The sequence below is a fragment of the Dermacentor variabilis genome, chromosome 6 (genome assembly GCF_050947875.1).
Source record: "Dermacentor variabilis isolate Ectoservices chromosome 6, ASM5094787v1, whole genome shotgun sequence".
NCBI classification, from domain to species: Eukaryota; Metazoa; Arthropoda; class Arachnida; order Ixodida; family Ixodidae; genus Dermacentor; species Dermacentor variabilis.
This window is the reverse complement of record NC_134573.1, coordinates 65395069-65412277: the sequence shown is the minus strand read 5'-3', so window position 1 is coordinate 65412277 and position 17209 is coordinate 65395069. Positions and strand designations below refer to the sequence as shown.

At 44.3% G+C, this 17209-nt stretch overlaps 2 protein-coding genes across 3 annotated transcripts in view; one reads left to right on the top strand and one right to left on the bottom strand.

Annotated features, from left to right (window-relative positions):
- Positions 1 to 15515, top strand: part of LOC142584820 (uncharacterized) — a 75224-nt gene extending 59709 nt beyond the window's left edge. Inside the window, exon 8 of the mRNA XM_075695101.1 lies at positions 13380 to 15515. The gene's annotated coding sequence lies outside the window, so the exon portion shown is untranslated. The remainder of the gene's footprint in view (positions 1 to 13379) is intronic.
- Positions 1 to 17209, bottom strand: part of PolZ1 (DNA polymerase zeta catalytic subunit) — a 187922-nt gene that overhangs the window by 9480 nt on the left and 161233 nt on the right. For both annotated transcript variants that reach the window (XM_075695099.1, XM_075695098.1), the window contains 5 exons: positions 14393 to 14459; positions 12936 to 13043; positions 8880 to 8986; positions 6038 to 6152; positions 5109 to 5246 (listed from right to left, as the gene is read on the bottom strand). In XM_075695099.1, coding sequence (XP_075551214.1) covers positions 5109 to 5246; positions 6038 to 6152; positions 8880 to 8986; positions 12936 to 13043; positions 14393 to 14459 — 535 coding nt within the window. The remainder of the gene's footprint in view (positions 1 to 5108; positions 5247 to 6037; positions 6153 to 8879; positions 8987 to 12935; positions 13044 to 14392; positions 14460 to 17209) is intronic.

Here is a 17209-nt window from a genome sequence, read left to right as displayed (position 1 = left end):
CAGTGCTGGCTGGTCGGTTCCCCTCCATTGTGCTGGCCATTAATCTTGCCGTTGTACGGGCACATATATGCATTAGTAGGGTAAAATTGCCATTTGTCAGCATACGGAAAATGGCAAACAGGAGGGCGCACCATGCTGCTTGGTGGCATGATTTCCGCCTAAGCTTGTTTATCTGTATGGTTATTTACTCTCATTATTTTATTATTTTTCATTCATTTGCGAGTTAGACTGCGGTATGTGCAAAGTTTTGCCATTTCACAACCTACTGGGAAACTGATTTGGTATAGAGTCCACTTCGGATATGACGAACTTTTTTTGCAGGATGATCAGGGTCTGTTGTAGCGAGAGCAGTGTGTATTATCATGATTACTTGGGGTGAAAACATATATAGCCTTGAAAGAAAGGACAGCGGAAGCAAGGAGCAGGCTGCCAACTGCCACCAGAAGGGGCACTATGCTTACCTATTCTTCAGGGAAAGAAATATAGAAATGGGGGACAAGAAGAAGGGAAGGAAAGAAGTAACAAAAAGAAAGATGACAAATAATAGAGTATGGCCAGTTAAAAAATAGAAGGAATTATGTCTGAAGTCTTGTCACTTGCTAATGAAAAAAGTAGGTGTGCGCAAATATCAAATTTTCGAATACGAATCAAATACGAATACTTATTATCAAATATCGAGTTGAATATTGAATAATGATATGCACACGCATTTATTAACGAATTGGTTCATTTTAACACGTTGGAACATTGCAATAACATTGATTGGTAAAAAAAATTTAACATACTTGCGGAAAACTTTCTGTGGCTATGAAGAGAAAGCTATGGAGGCAAAGAACACACAAGTGAAAGTGCATCTGAAAAAGGTCCCGCATTTTAATCCACATTAGCTTACGCTGGAGAAGACAAAAAAATGAACACCTTATTAGCAATGGCAATTAGCAAACACAATCTGGCAGTGACCCAGAGGAAAGGGTCACTGCCAATGACAGAGGGAAGGGGCCCAGGGTAGGGACCCAGCTGTCAGGGCCACGGCCTGACCAGTTCACAAGAAAATGAGGGAAAATGACTCATAAAAATTTTGAAAAGCAATCGCTGGTGAGCATAAACAACTTGTGAAGGGACTCACTCAAAGAGCCAGGCCAGCTTGTCCTACTTACTTTATCTGTGCAATGTTAACAAAAAAAGTTGGGAGGAAAGTAAAGTAACAGTAATCGATGACTCCTTTGTATGCATGTGCAAATATTCAATATTTTTTTCATAATCAATGGAATAACATGCTATTCGATATTCACGTTAGCATGAACTTCAGTATTTCAAGTTTCTGAAATGAATATACATTTTCGCCTATTCATAAGCTGCACCCCCAATTATCATGCCCCAAAAAAAATCTGCACGTGTAACCTGTAGAAATAACTCCATACAACAGTCAAATCTTTTAAAAACAGTCTTCATTCACAGATACAAGAATCCCATGCATCGTACCTTTGGCCAGCGACTCTGTTCCCAGCCTCTTAGGCGATGCTGACGGCGGAAAACTTTGCCCTAAAAGTGGTTTCATGGCAATGCACCTCGTGCTGCAGTGAAGCCACACCTCAAGTCTAAATTCACCTATAACCCGCACCCCGATTTTGCAGGTGAATTTCGAAAACATTGGTGCATGCAATACATAAACAAATATGGTAAATTTTTGAACATAATCAACAGTTTTGGTTTGGTGAGCAAGACAAATATGAATTCGTTTACAGTGGCATACAGTATTCGGCACCTGCCTGTTTATTTAATCATATTATTTAAAGTGGTTGTTTGACTTCCCAAGAGCCATACAGCTGCTGTGAATAGATCTGCATAGACACAGCACTAGGTCGTAACTTTGGTGGCCAACATGTGGCAAAACTGAGCTGGTTAGGCCTAACAGCAGCGCTGGAGCCGTCAATCTAATCAGCACGCGTAATCTCCAGACCAACCACATTATGAGCCACACGTATAAACAGACCAGCGGCAAGCATTCTGCACGAATGTACCGTGGCCCTGCAGATTGTAGAATCTTTGACAGGTGGCGAATCACGCCGAATGTGTTATAACGTAGTGGATGGCGTCTGCTCTTTACTGTCGGCACTGGCAACACGAGTCCCATGATGCGCAGTCCTTTAGTCTGTCATGCAGTCGTGCCGCTTGGCCTTACGCTAACCTGCCTGCTGTAAAGTTGAGATAGCCCTTCTGCATTTTGGAGAAAAAAATGGAGAGCGAAACTTTCTGTGCAACAAATAAAAGAGTGGTGCAAAACATAGGTACACTATTAAACCAAGAACCTTGTTGGTATTCAGCACGACAGAGCATCGCTAATTTTATAGTTTTAGAGAAAAAAAAATAACTTGATTCTATGCAAAAAAAATTCTACTGATCAAGATATAAAAATATTTTCCAGACCATGATACATTAGAACTGAGCTGTAATCAATGCTGGCATACTAATTTGGTGTTACCTTTATTAAGAGTAGACTGTACTGTATGTCTTGATTTCTATGTACAGTGAAACCTCGTTCAACCGTAGTTGGCCGGAGCTCGGAAAAAGTATGTAATAAACGGTAGTACTGCTTAACCGAAATAGCATGAGATCGCCCACTTGCCAGTCAAAAACGGAACTCAGAGAGAGTGCGACGAAAGGGGAAAAAAACGCTATGTTTATTCACTTCGTGCGACAAAAGTGTTGTTTTCGTTTGATGCCGCAATGGCCCAGCAGCGACAACAGCGGCCTCAAACTTACTGAAGCTGCGAGCCAGCATTTCAGCCAGCCCCCTCTTCTAGGCAAACACTCGCATGGCAGATTCCTCGTTGGCATTGCACATTCTCCATGCACAGGTGCGGTAGCATTGCAGAAGTCGCAGGGCGGTTTAACAAGGTTTCACTGTACCTATATTACTGATAGCTTGCTACATTCTTGTTATGCACTGCTAGGAGATTTTCGAGCATGTGTAGCACCGTATTTTCTTGACCAAAATTTTTAAGCATTAATTTTTATGAAAGCTTTTCTGATATTCTATTTGATATTTGGCATTTTATTCTTGATTCAATTCAAAATATATTATTCAGTATTCACAGAGCCATACTAATTACCATTTGCTTCAACTTCTCTTCAAACCAAAAAATTGATGTTCACATAAGCCTACTATTTAGTAATTGCTCAATTACGTTCGGCGCAGCGCAGCGCAGCACTTGGCACAGCACTTGGCGCGAGTATCAAAATGGCGCAACTGGTGCAGGATTCCCACCTGTGCCGATTGTTTATTGAAACACGACTGCACTATGAATAATAAAGCACGCCTTGTAGCACGCAGGAAAGGCATCGTCACAGAATACCACTATCCAGTGGAAGATGCTACCTACGTTGGGCAGACAGGAAGGTTCGTTAACGAAATATTGCGAGAGCACCGTGCAACAGTTGACACACAGAGTACTAGGGGACCTTTGGCTGATCGTTGTCATTAATGCCTATGCACTCCAGCATTCAGCAAAATGCATGTCTTGCGCACTTTTACTGACCAAGGCAAAAGGAATACAGTAGAACCTCGTTCATATAGTACTTTGGAAAGAACCGCGAGAAAAAATGTATTAGCCAGGAAAACATACGATCCGAAGTAACTAAAAAAATTTGGTAGACTCAACTATTGTTGACGTCTTTGTAATGCAAAGCGTCGCGCGGATCGTTTCGCCACGAGGTGCTGACACGCATCGGGCTGGTGGTGCTCTGCCAGCCCAAGATGCGTTTTGTTGTTTTCCTATTGCGTGGCGTTTTAAGAGGGCAACAGGAAACCGAAGCGAAATCAAACTGGTGGGCCATGCAGGATGCCGCCAAAGTGAAACTTGATGCTCACATCGGGCCGCCTTCAGCAAGGAACGGCAGTGCGTTTGGATTATTGCCTACTAAAAGCATGCAATACGCTAACAATGGCACTACACACAACGTGCTGTAAAACAGATAGGTGAAGACGCTTATCGCAATAGGTTTGGAGGCGATAGCTGTGAATGCGGCATGCGATGACTAAAATGGAGATTTGCTGGCACCAGAATAGGAAACTGTGCACACTGTCATTTTCAAGTGGGACGGGCAGATATATACCATTCTCAATCGCGCGCGCCTCCTGCCTTTTCCTGTTCACATCGGATCTAGCGGCCAGGAAAGGCATACGATCGCAGCCTGAAACAGGGAAGGGCGGCACATTTCGGTTATCGCCTATTGAAAGCGTACGCTGTCCTTCTGACGGCACCACGCATTGTGAAACAGATAGGCAATGACGCTTATAGCAATAGGATTGGCGGCGATAGCTGTAAATGCCGCGTGCAACCACCCCAGAGAAGAGTTGCTGGTACCAAAATGAGAAACTGAGTGCGCACATAAGACGAGCAGACGAGTATTGCCGTGAAGCTGCCACGGTGGGCAGCTATATACTCTTCTCTATCGCGCGCGCCTCGCACATGTTCTTGTTTACATAGGATCTAGCGGCCAGAAAACATATCACACAATGGCAGTTTGGCGATGTACTGAACATTGCTGCCGAAAAATCTTGTACTAACTGAGCGTAACTCTACTGGGTCATCTTTCTCAATTACGAGCATTGGCACCAGGAAAACGTATGTAATGGGAACGTATCAATAAGGTTCTAATGTATCTTTGAGGCCTTCACAAGAGCAATGAAAGAAACATTTGTGTGAGCGCACCTCCAGTGGTACTGTCCAAAAAATAATTAGTTTAACTCAAATGAGGCTTGGCCCATGTACAGAATGTTGTGTGATTTTGGCAACATAAATTTCCCCCTTCTTTTTCCCCCTCCTCTCCTTGACCCTCCCCTATGGCAGCATGTCACGTCGCAATAAACAGTCAGTCAATAACAATCAAGTTCAGTGCTGGTGCTTTTTTTTTTATGTTCCTTGTCCACTCTTTCTTTTGCACTGCCATAATGAATGATAAATGACAGTACTTGACAAGGTTTTGTTTTTCCTTGCCATGCGATGATGCACCCAAACATAGCTGCAAGTTTTATCATACCACAGATGCTCAACTGACATCTCCAGGAGCTTTCAAATGGCACTGAAAACTTTCAGCACCCTCACCTTAGCAACAGCAGGACAAGTGTCACGACGCACAGTCTCAATGCCTTTGGCATCATACTTCGGTTCCTGCTGGTCAGGGCTCTCGTAGGCAAATCCGACGTACCGCTTCTTGGTTTGGAGCACGCACGGCTGGTACACCTGTAGAGGCACACACACATACACTGCTGATTGTAGCTGAGGAGAGGCTCGTTACTATTAGGCCACAAAGCCCGATTGTGATGAACTGCAAGACCTCAACTGTAAAGGAAGTCTCTGGCTGTGCATGGCTGTCAGCGTAGCTGAGTGCGTACGCAGCCTGCACGCCCTGTTTTAGAGGTAATCTGCCACATGTGCAAAGAGTGGGCATGCCAAGATGGTACGGCATCATGTGCGCTGCCTTCCCGTGCATTTAGTACTGGAGGTTCCATAATCTCGAGTTTCGGAGATGTGTTGAAGCGAGAGGCAGACACAGCATATTCCGCCTGCTGCCAGCGCTTTTCATGATAACGTCGTCCCGCTGCAGGCAACACTATCGGCCATGGGAGTGGAGTGGACGCATAAGCGTAGCTGGCTTCGCTTAATTAGTAACGCTGATGTGAATATATCGTCGACACGCCACGAAAGCATCTTTCATTGCCGATTCTCTAATTCAACAAAACAAATTTTTTCCTCTTATTTCGTTTCTTCAATTGCCCGATGATTAAGAAAATTTTGCTGCCCTTTCCATGTAAAAAATATTGTTAGGAGACTGTAGTTATTTGGCTATAAAGTTCAATTTCAATGCAAAAAAATTTCAATATAGGTAACAAAGCAAATTGCAGATTTTACAGACTTCGTTATATCGAACTTTAACTGTATTAGATTCTGCAAGTTGGTGGACGAATGCAGATTTCTTGAACGATATGCGCAACCTGCGAACCAGTGCCGTGAACTGAAAAGTAATCACTCACCTTCTCCAGCTTCAAGCGCATTGGCCGTGGATTCTGCGCTGTCACCTGGTCAGCAATCTCCTGACCCAGTCGGAAGGCTTCCTCCCGTGACCGGCCCTCCAGCAGCACAAACAGGCTGCACAATAACCCCATCAAATGTCACCCCGTACAGTTGACTTCCGTTATTTCGACCCTGACAGGTCTTACAAAATAGATTGAATTATTCAGCGGGTCGAATTAAACAAGATGCAGGTCAACTACCAGAACAAACCACTGATTCATGTGGCAGTTTTTACCCGATTCTAACAAGCCATCGAATCAAAGGCACACCCACTTTTTATGAGTCCAAAGCAGAAGACTATTATACAAATGATATTATAAAGCATCTAAACAAAGTAGAAATCTAACATGCACCTGATTTTTCAGCACGAAAAATATGAAAGGGTCTAATATGTGTTGCACAACGATGGCTGGTCTTCTAAAGTAAGCTTCGCCGCAATACATAGATGTAAAATGGTAAAGCATCCAAATGCCGCAAAGGCGGTTTGGTATTGTGTCTAATTGGCACCCGTACAGGCAGTTTCCTGCTCAATTTTGAAGAAAGGTGTGTGTTAGAATCGGGCAAATACTGTTATCAGACACTGTGAGCTGCGATTCTCGCTTGAAAACCTTCCTAGGGCAGGCCGAAAATAGGCACTTTTGACTAGAGATGGCATGTGCTCAATGCGTTCACTGTCCCCTAAGCTGCACCGAGACAGACGTTACCACAAAAGGAGTCACTTTTGGAGTCACCTAGGAGTTGGGCACATATGTGCTGTTTGGTAAAGTTCAAATTATACATCGAAGGCCAATTTTAAGATAGAAATAATGAAAGTTTGAGCCAACAGAAATGCATGAGCAACAGCCGGGACCTTCGGCTGGAACTTTTGACCAGAACCTATGGCCGGAATCAACTAACTGAAGTCGAATTAATCAGAGTCGAATTAACGGAAGTTTACTGCACTGGTGTTTGTTTACAAATGAGATAATATTGTGACGTGTGGAAAAACACAGATGAAAGAGGCTATATACAGGGTATTTACACTGGAGCCAGACCACCAGGCCGACACTCGCCCCCGCCAAGGGCACAGACCCACTTCGTCGTCATTCTCGCGGCGGCTCGTCCCTTGAGCATCGCTCAATGATATTGTAATAATATCACACGCAATAAACCTTAATTCGAAGTCTGCTAAACCGCAAGAAATCTTTAAATTATGCAGATTTCTTAATTACTCAAACAGAAGAAAAAAACCAGGAACAGTAGAGCGACAAATGCACGACACAAGCATGTCATGTTTATTTTACGTGCAGCAAGACTACTTGACGTAATCATTGATGCCAGACTGCTTGGTATACTAGTTAACAGCATGTCACAATCACTACCGCTAAACTCAACAAAGTTGCAGACCACAATCAGGGACTCGATAACCGTCACTAAAGCGGGCGCATGAGTGGGCCCTGCCATCACCTATTGGCACACTGTCCGTGACTTCGCCGTTCATGTTAGTAATGTACAATATGTGCACGTCTGCTTCTATGTTCATGTAGTTGGCAAAGCACAGTCAGCCTAGACTGTCACTCCTGTCGCCGTCTTTGTATACTGGCGGAGACGCACGTGGCCGAGATTTTTCATGCGGTCAGGACTCATATGCATACAAAGAACCAGCAACAGAGAAAACCTGAAAACGCATGTGACGCAGCTGATATTTACACAGGAAAAACCATATACAAAAGCAAAAGTGGCACATTTATTGATGGTGATAATTATACTTGGACTTCTTTGTAGCGGGTGGGAACACAAAATTAACGCTGTACGGCTTACCAGTGCCCACATCACAGAATCTAGTGCTTATTTAATCAGCGGTGTCCGAATCGCAGTCCGAAAGACGAGTCTCCTGGGTCTGATCTCGAAGTTCATGCATTTATGTACTGCAAGTGCCAGAAGCAACTACGATCGTAGATAAGTGCAAGTGCTGGAGCCAGAAACAAGACATGGATGCCGTATTTCTGGCGGTGCCTCCAAAACATGCAAAGCCGCAAGCGCGATGGAGCATGCCTGTCTCGAGGCCACAACCACAAGCTACGAATTATCTGCATGGATTCGCTTAGGCTTTTCAAGTTACCTGTTACATTCAGACATTACAAATTACGGGACTGAACAAATTCTATGAACTAAATTAATTTTCAATAAGTCGAAATTTAATTATCGAGGTTTTATTGTATTTGGTTTGATATTCGGAGGTTGTTTTTATCTGAATATTCGTACACCACTCGATTAGAAAAATAAGGTTCAAACAGCCCTAAAGATCACATATAGTAAAAAAAAATTTCCAAGGCCTGCGAGTATCAAATTTTATGCTAGTAATGCCAAAAACACAAGCAAGGAAGGTTTTTTTAAAACACTTGCTAATATGTCACCAGAAAAGTTCTTGAATGTCTTCTGAATAAAACTGCATCCTTTGCAGCATAAAACATGCTTAAAAAGTTCATGATCAGCCATTTAGACATTACGCGTATGTTATCAAAAGCAGGCAATGCAGATCACTGCAGATTACTTGCCCTTACACTAAAACAGCCCTTAAGGATCTGCTAAAAGTTTTCCAAATATGCATAGAAGTTTCGTAAACATTTTAAATACATTAAACAGCACTTCTGACACTAAACAAGACATAAAGACCAAGTAAAATGGAAACACTGCATGGAGGACTGGTTATGCCCCCACAATTATGTGTTTTTGCTGCGCAGTATAGCTGACTTGTATGTTTCACAAAAACAATGGCATAAACCAACTGAGTGAAATCACAATCATGCTAGGTTGACACACCTGTCTGTGTCGCCGTACACAACCCGTGCACCTGGAACAATAGCCTCAGCCGTGCGGATGGCGTGCTCCAGGGCTTCCCGACCTTTGCTCACCACGCTGTCCGCCACCTGCACCAGAGAATGCATCTGCTCAATAAAATGCACACGCCCCGCCCCCAAACATAAAACATCTCAGCAGAAGTACCAAACACTGCGAATTCTTAATTTAACAAGTCAGAGAAAACTTCTAATGTATACGAATAAGCTCAATTCAACTGAATACAAGTTCACTCTCCTTATGAGAAATGCTCAGGCACTATAAGCGAACAAGTCAATTGCGTTGAGCACCTTGGTCCGAAGTCCTCGACCGAAAATGCATCACTGAAACGCTTGGCATCGGCAAAGAGAAACAGTTAAATAAACAGGGAAAAAAAAATCCGCTGCAAAAGGTTACTTGCACGACGAGGTGGATATAGCAAGAATCGACAAATGAATGATGCAGAACCCTCTCCAGCACCCACCACAGGGAGAGAGGTTAGCAGAAGAGCAGGCCATCTTAATGACATCCCACAGCGGTTCAGTGACAAACATGTCTCAAAACTAGCACCTTTTCCATCGTCACCTTTGTCTAAGTGGTGAAAGTCCAACCACCAGTGACCTCGTGCCCCAACCGGTTGTGTGCACGAGACGGTTTTAGCGAGAATCAACGAATTGAGGACTGTTAATCCTCCCCAGTGACTATGTGGCTATGGCGTTGTGTTGGTGAGCCTTAAGTTGCATGCTCGATTCCAGACATTTCGATGGGGGTGCAACATGAAAATCCTGCAGCGTGAATTGTGCGTGAACATGCCTCACTCATCCAAAACAATATGCCATTTACACAGCTGATCGTCGTACGTCGGCAACAAGTTGACACAGCAGAAGCTGCTAGGTTTGAAAATGGCTCTCTGCTTGCAAACATCTGAGTCCGTTCCTGCTCCCACGTTACAGACCACTCAGCAAGCACGAACAAAACACGTTCAGTTCAGACACTGTAAGCCTGCGAATTGTGCAGCGATGACTCTTATGCACCACCAGCAACGCGACAGCCTATGTCTCAAAGATAGAATAAGTGTGAATGTGGTAAATAGCGGCTTTGTTAAGTCCAAAGTGCAATGTGAAAATCTGCCAATGAAAAGTTGGGGTAAGATTGATTTTGACTGCTCCTGGAACATTAAAATGCCATGGATTCCAGGAGAAGAAAAACGCTGTTAAGGACTGCAAAGCATAGATGGTGCAATGTAATACATCTTTAAATATAGGAAGAAGTTGGCCGACGCCACACAGAGGTAACTGGACACTGCTGGCAGAGGCCTTTGCTTTACTGAGGATCTAACTATACTGACATTGACGACCACTCAATGCTTCAGAGACAATGTTCTTACATTCCCCCTGTTGAATACAGTCACCATGACAGGAATCAAACCAGCGACCTTATGTTCTGCAGCAGAACACCACAGGAGAAAAGCACAGTGATGGGCTTATTCAAATGCAGTCTAGAGGCTCTTTAAATGCAGGGCTTAAAAATTTGGCAGTTTTGCCAAACGGGCAACGCATTGACAGCGATAGAAAGGTTCAGCATTGTGCTTAAACTCTTCGTACAGTATTCTAACTATGCGCAGGTGCAACTATGCGCGGATGTGACATAGGAAGGTGTGCCAAAATTTCTGCCATGCTTAAATGCTTCAACACATCATTTAGGGCCTGTAATTGGTTCGTACAGGCGTCATTGCGCTGCCTGTAAACAGTGGCACCAGTGAAATTAAATCATATTCAAATTGTGAGCACGAATTTTTCTTTTTTTCCCTTCTTTTTATAGAACATTTCGGAGAAAAGGCACACATGCATTGAATGAAATGGTTCCCGAATTTTGCGTGCGTTCTGCAATTACATAAAATACTGAGGAATAGACTGATCAAAAACACAGACCTCATTTGAGCAACTTTGTGGGTTGAATAGTATAGCATCTACATTGCATATACGGCATAGATAAAAATATAGGATACTTAAACATAAATATATGGAAAACATCATGGGAAAGGCAAAATTTCACCTGGGGTGTCCATACAGGGTCTGTTCTGAAAGTAGTAGGACTCATTTTTTTTTAAATTTTATTCATGAGAAGAGTACAAACGATTAGAATTTTTCAAAGTAGTACCCTTCCGCATCTACACACTGCTTCCAATTAGTTTTTCAGTTTTGATACGCCTCCAGGAACGCCTGGGCCGGAGTGCTGTTTAGCTCCCTCGTCACGGCCTATTGAACTGCCTCTACAGAAGATCCGCGATGCTTCCCCCTGAGCGTCGATTTTATTCTTGGGAAAAGAAAAAAGTCTGGCGGGGCCAAATCGGGGCTGTAGGGGGGGGGGGGGTGCTGAGGCAGCGTTGCCACTTTGTGCTGGACAAGATACTCTGCTACGCGGAACGCTGTGTGACTCGGCGCGTTGTCATGGTGGATCTGGAATAGGTTCGATCACGATCGAAACTGCACTGTGTGACATGTGTATTACTGTCGGTTTAGTGTGGCATGAAACAGACCTGAATATTCTTCTGCTTCAACATCTTCGTTGTCTGAAAGAGCACACATTTTTCCATGTTGTCCAAAGACTCGGAGCAGCTGAGACTGCAGCCTCCCACATTCACGCAGAAATGCCCGTACAGGGCGAGCATAGTCATCACGTAAGAGCAGACAGGTGCAGGATCCGAAGTGTTGTCCTCACTGTTCTCTTCACTCGTGTCCTTATTCATGACGTCGGCAATGAAGTCCTCGTTCCCAAGACCTCCGGCGGTAGTGGCATCTTCATCCGCAGACACAAACTAGTTGACTGTTGGCCTGTGAGCAGCTTCTGGAAATTCTGACAACTCGTTCCAAACTTCATGCAAACCAGTTACGGCTTCTTTGCACTCATTGGAACACTTTTCACTTTCAACGGGACCACGTAAACCGGCAACACAAAAGCAATTTAGGATCATTGTCTTCTCAACGTTAGCCCAGATGTCGCAATGACGTCGGATTTCATTTGCCTACACACTCGATTCGATAATTTCCAACTTCATGGTGGATAGATTATGCCGCTTCGCGCCAGCCATCACGCAAAATCAAAGACATCACGTGGGAAAAAACGCAACGAAATGATGGCGATGGCTGTGTGAGGGAGCGAGCATTACAGAGCAGGCCAGTATTTTTTGTAGGGGGGTGTCTGCCCGCATCACGGTTGCAAGGTAGAGCTGCACAGGCGCAGCAGGGCTAAACCACTTTTTCCGAGGGGATGTTGGCAGCTCGCTCTGCCACTGTGTGGGAAAGCCAACTTGTGTGGCAGTTTCGCGCTGTTGAAGGTTCAATATATCCGCAGTGGCTGCTATTTTTGTGCTATGTAACCACACTTTTTCCTATATATTTTCGTTGTATGAGAGCGAATTCGAAAGCCATTGGGGGGCCCCTACTTTTTATTAGCTAAAATAAGGTACACACAGGTAATTACAAATATATCTACTATTCTACGCACCTTACACTATTCTTCCACATAGTCCCCACACCAGTTCACACATTTTTCCCATCGCAGCACTAAATTTGAGATGCCCCTGTGGTAGAAAGCGAGGCACACAGCCTCCCCGACCACTCATTGTCAAGCGAGTCTTCACGGCAGCTAGCGAACTCACAACACCCCCACCTCGCACTTTCCCCATACGTGGGCTGCATTTCTCTGTGGATTTCGATGGGCATTTGTCCCTTGCTCCACAGAAAACGAATTACACTTGCTTGTACACCATGGATGTGTGAACCGCCATCCTCAACAACTGACAGCAGCACCGTGGCACAGAGGTACTGGCAGACAAGGCCAGGCTGGTCCATTAAAAGTCCATCACTGGGAACGGATATGTTGACTATGCATTTACAGCTGTAATATGGGTAAGAAAAGATAGGGGCAAATACTTTGTGATTCGCCCTCATAACTTGAGAGGGTTAGAAACTGTTCGATATAAAGGATACTTAATGTAAACAAGTCGAGTTCGAATGTACCCGGCAAGGGTGACCTCACCTCTACGCAGGGCATGCGTCCCGAGAAGCCAGCAGACGTGTAGCCGTACGTAACATTGGAAATCAGCTTGAGGCTTAGCTGCTGCGCGTCCAGCACTCGCCGGAGACCCTGCACAAACAAAAAGGCAGTGCAGCATGTTTGCTCAGATCACTCATCAAACTGGGCTTCGAAGACAGGTTGGGGAAGTCAAGCCGAGGCTTGCGCCTGAGCCTGAATACAGTGAGCGAATCAAGGTATGATTGCCATAATTTGCAAGCAATGTCAATAAGAGACGAAGCACATTAAAGGGGCCCTAAACCACTTTTCTAACTAATCAGAGAATGGCCTCACTATCAAAGAAAATTGTCTTATGAATCTCATGCCGGAAAAATTTTTCGAAAATCCTTCAACTATCAGTGGAATTATCGCACTGATGCACGGCTTCTCTCTTTTTGTCTCCGCCAGTATACTGGACACTACCCAGTGGAGAAGCCAAGACACCACAGTCCCGGCCACAAGTAGAGTGCCGCGGCAGCAAAAGGGCTCGTCGCAGCCTCCCATGGCAGCCACGGTAGAATACGCTACACAGTACACTGCTATGATGTGGGAAGACACGTGCAGTTGAGGGAGCTATGCACAGCACAAAAATGACACGATATCTCTGTCTTTTTGAGATCACAGACCTGTACACTTTTCATTTATTTAACTCAAAAAATAGCAATTATGTATTACTGAGAATGCTCTCGCAATCCCGAAATCGGCCAATAGCGTTGCTGGGCCAGCTGCTTCCGACGATGCTGCAAGACGGCATTGCAGATGCAAGAGCAAGCGACTGCCCACTGCTTTTGCCATGACATTTTCAATTCCCTGCTGCGTGCAATACAGTAATATTTGGCTCATATGTTCACAGCAGCCTCTGTGGCAAATCAGCAATGTTTTCTTACTAGTCTGTTCAAAAAGTGTTTCAAAGCCCCTTTAAAACTTGCCCACAAAGCTCATATTCGCCAGCACATAGTCACCTGTTCTCAGCCCAACACTTGCACTTTTATTTTCTTTCTAGAACAATCAGTGCTATCATGCTTCTGCTTTTGCGCAAGAAGAGCGCTATGCGTCATTGTTCTTGCACTACAACCATTGTAAGTATCCACAGAAAGGCAGGCTTCTCTTGTCAAATTTTGTGCAATGCATGTAGTTAACGCAATTACCATGGATTGATTTAGGTGCGACACTATAAATGTGGGCAATCAGCCTCTCGTGCTGCAATGCTTTGCATTACGTAGATGTCAACTACAGTTGAGTCTGCAAATTTTTTAGTTACTTCAGGTCATATGTTTTCCTGATATGTTTTTTCTCATGTTTTATTTTTCTAAAACGCATCAATGAGGTTCTACTGTATGTTATTAAATAATTAAAACACCGCGTCGTAGAAGGCCAGCTTTAAGACAAAGAGTCACACTAAGTGGACCTTAGCTACTTACCTTGCTTGTGCATTGGGACATAGCTTTTTTGACCATGATCCGTGTGCCAAGTACTTCGTCCAGCATCCTGCAAGCAGCCCAGAGGTTTGTTCATTTACTCAGATCACTATAATGGCCCGGAGAACATTACTGTAAAAATCAAGTCACCACACTAAAACAACAATAAAGAATTTTCAAAGTGTGATTGACAATGGCAAAAGCTTCATGCCAATAAGGAACACAAGAACTAAAATTTGTAAGTTAAGCCTCAGACGTGGAACTGCTAACAAGCTTCTTTGTGTCATGACTGCACACCTCATTAAGGTGGCGTTAAAAGAAGCTTTCACCAGGAGTTCCTATCTAAATATGCAGGAATGGAGATCTCATCTGTTGCCTTTAAAATAGAAAGTTAAAGCCTGCTGACTATTGCCTGCATAATTTTTATTCGGGTTTTATTCTGTAACATTCCCCATGGCATTGTTCAACAGTTACCAGCCACAATCCTTATCTTTGGGTGCTTGCAGTGTCCTCCTCATCAGAGCAGAAGCTATCTCACCTACTGATATGCTAATGATTAGGAGAGAGTGAGCGCAGTCAGTGAGTGCAAGATAAGAGATGAAGCGGCAAGCCCTTGGCTATCACTTCTTCGTGCACAAGTGTTTACTGACTGCATTTCAAAACAACCCGCAATCAGTGGAAATTATGGATTTTAGCTTATCACTGCATCACCTGTCACATCACAGCAATGACGCTTGTTCTTCGAAACACAACGAAAGATGTGCATGTACTCAGCAGCTACATGCAATCAAGAACACGGCTGAAAATTTTCTGGTCGGGTAAAAGCAAGTCGAGTTCACAAATTGGCTCACTGACAAAGTCAACATAAGCTTTTGAAGTTCTACACAGAAACTGAAACACTGAAACACTTCTTTGGCTTGAGAAGGTTCTTTTGTCGAGTTTACATGAAATTTAGCTGTGTAAATAAACATACAAATATGTGCAAGTAATTTTTGTGTTGATCATCTTCAAGCAGTTCAAGTCACTGCCCACAAGCCTCAGAGAGTATACGCATCTTGCTCACGGCATGTGCACATACGCACAGGAGCGCAGCAAGTGAGAGTTCAACATGAATCGCCAATTCATCCTGAAGGCCGAACCACCCACGCCTGTAAATTTATCTTAACAGTCCTAATGCATCATCAATGCATCACAGCATATTGTCAATGCCCCACAGCGCTAAACGTAAGTCGCTAAAGCCTTGTTTCACTTGCCTTGAAATGCCAACAATGTAATTTCATTCACAGAAATATGCCGACATAGTGTTGCATACTAACGAAATGAGCAAATGTTCCATTGCGCCGGCAGACAATCGACTGCAGCGCTGCGCTTTCAGCAAATTGCCAAATGCATCACATTCGAAAATCACCAAGTTGCACGGGCCTATCACTCAACGAGGGTTACAAGTGAGCCTTGTTACAGTCATCGAGAAAACAAATCTCTGAGCATCTGTTGAGGCTAGCCATTAAAACTGTACCACACTATGCTGTTCACACAGGCTAGTAAAGACTGGAAACCCAAGTACAAGGCTTCAGTCTGACGATGTGGCTACACAGTTAAACCTCAATGTAACGAACTTCAATGCAACGAAATTCTCAATATAATGATAACGTCTTGTCCATGTACATTCTGTCCATGTATATAGAACTTCAATGCAACAAAGTGTGTTTATACACAATTTCAATATACAGTAAAACCTCATTAAACCGTACCCGCTTAAACAATAGTTTCGTTTTAAAAGTAGTAAAGTCAAATCACCGACTCAGCGGCCATTGAACATAATGTGTTTTGTATCCGCATAAACCGTACCAGCTTATTGCGTATGCATCGGTTAAAACGTCGCGTTTCAACTTTTCGTCGCACAAACACGGTGGTGCGTCGTCTCCATCGGGGGGCCCGGCAGAACAACAAGCCTCAGAGATCGAAACAACGGCCTCCAAGCGCCCTGTGCGTTTGCGCATGAAGCCACATCAACATCAAAATCATTTCGACGCCGTGCCAGAGAGCATTATGCCGTCGTGCAAGCGAGGACTCGCGTCATTCCGAAGCTCGGATAAAAAAGACACCGGGTGCTCAGCATAGAAGAAAAATTAGACATCGTCCGTGCTATCGAACGTGACACGAAGAAGTCGGCGCTGGCACCCGACAAGGATCTGCTGTTGACTACGGTGTGTGGCATTTGGAATGCGAAGTTGCTCGGCAGCGCTGCTGCGACTGCGAAGACATGTCGGCTACAAGGTTCGACTTTTCGCCTAGTGACAGTGATAAGGACGACACGGAAAGTGACAGCACGGGCGATTCAGGCCCGATAGTGGCAGAAGCTACGTGTTATGTCAGCCTCATGAATGCAATTGTCGCGACGAGAACAGGGGCACGATAGCGTAACTCTATTCCAAACGAAAAGTATTCCAAACTTCGGCACCCAGCAATGAAAATGCGCCCCTGGGACTTCTGCAGTACTACTGCGCGCGTGCACGGAGAATACGTAACGCCAACGAGGAATCTGTCATGCGAGTGTTTGCTGAAAAGCTGGCATGCAGCTTCAGTAAGTTTGAGGCCGCTGTCATCGTGCTAGGCCACCGCGGCATCAAACGAAAATAACACTTTTGTCGCGCGAAGTGAATAAATACTGCATGTTTTTTTCCCATTTCATTGCACTCTCTCTGAGTTCCGTTTTCGACAGGTAAGTGGGCGATCTCATGCTATTTTGGTTAAACAGTACTACCGTTTAGTATGTACTTTTTCCGAGCTCCGGCCAACTACGGTTTAACGAGGTTTCAC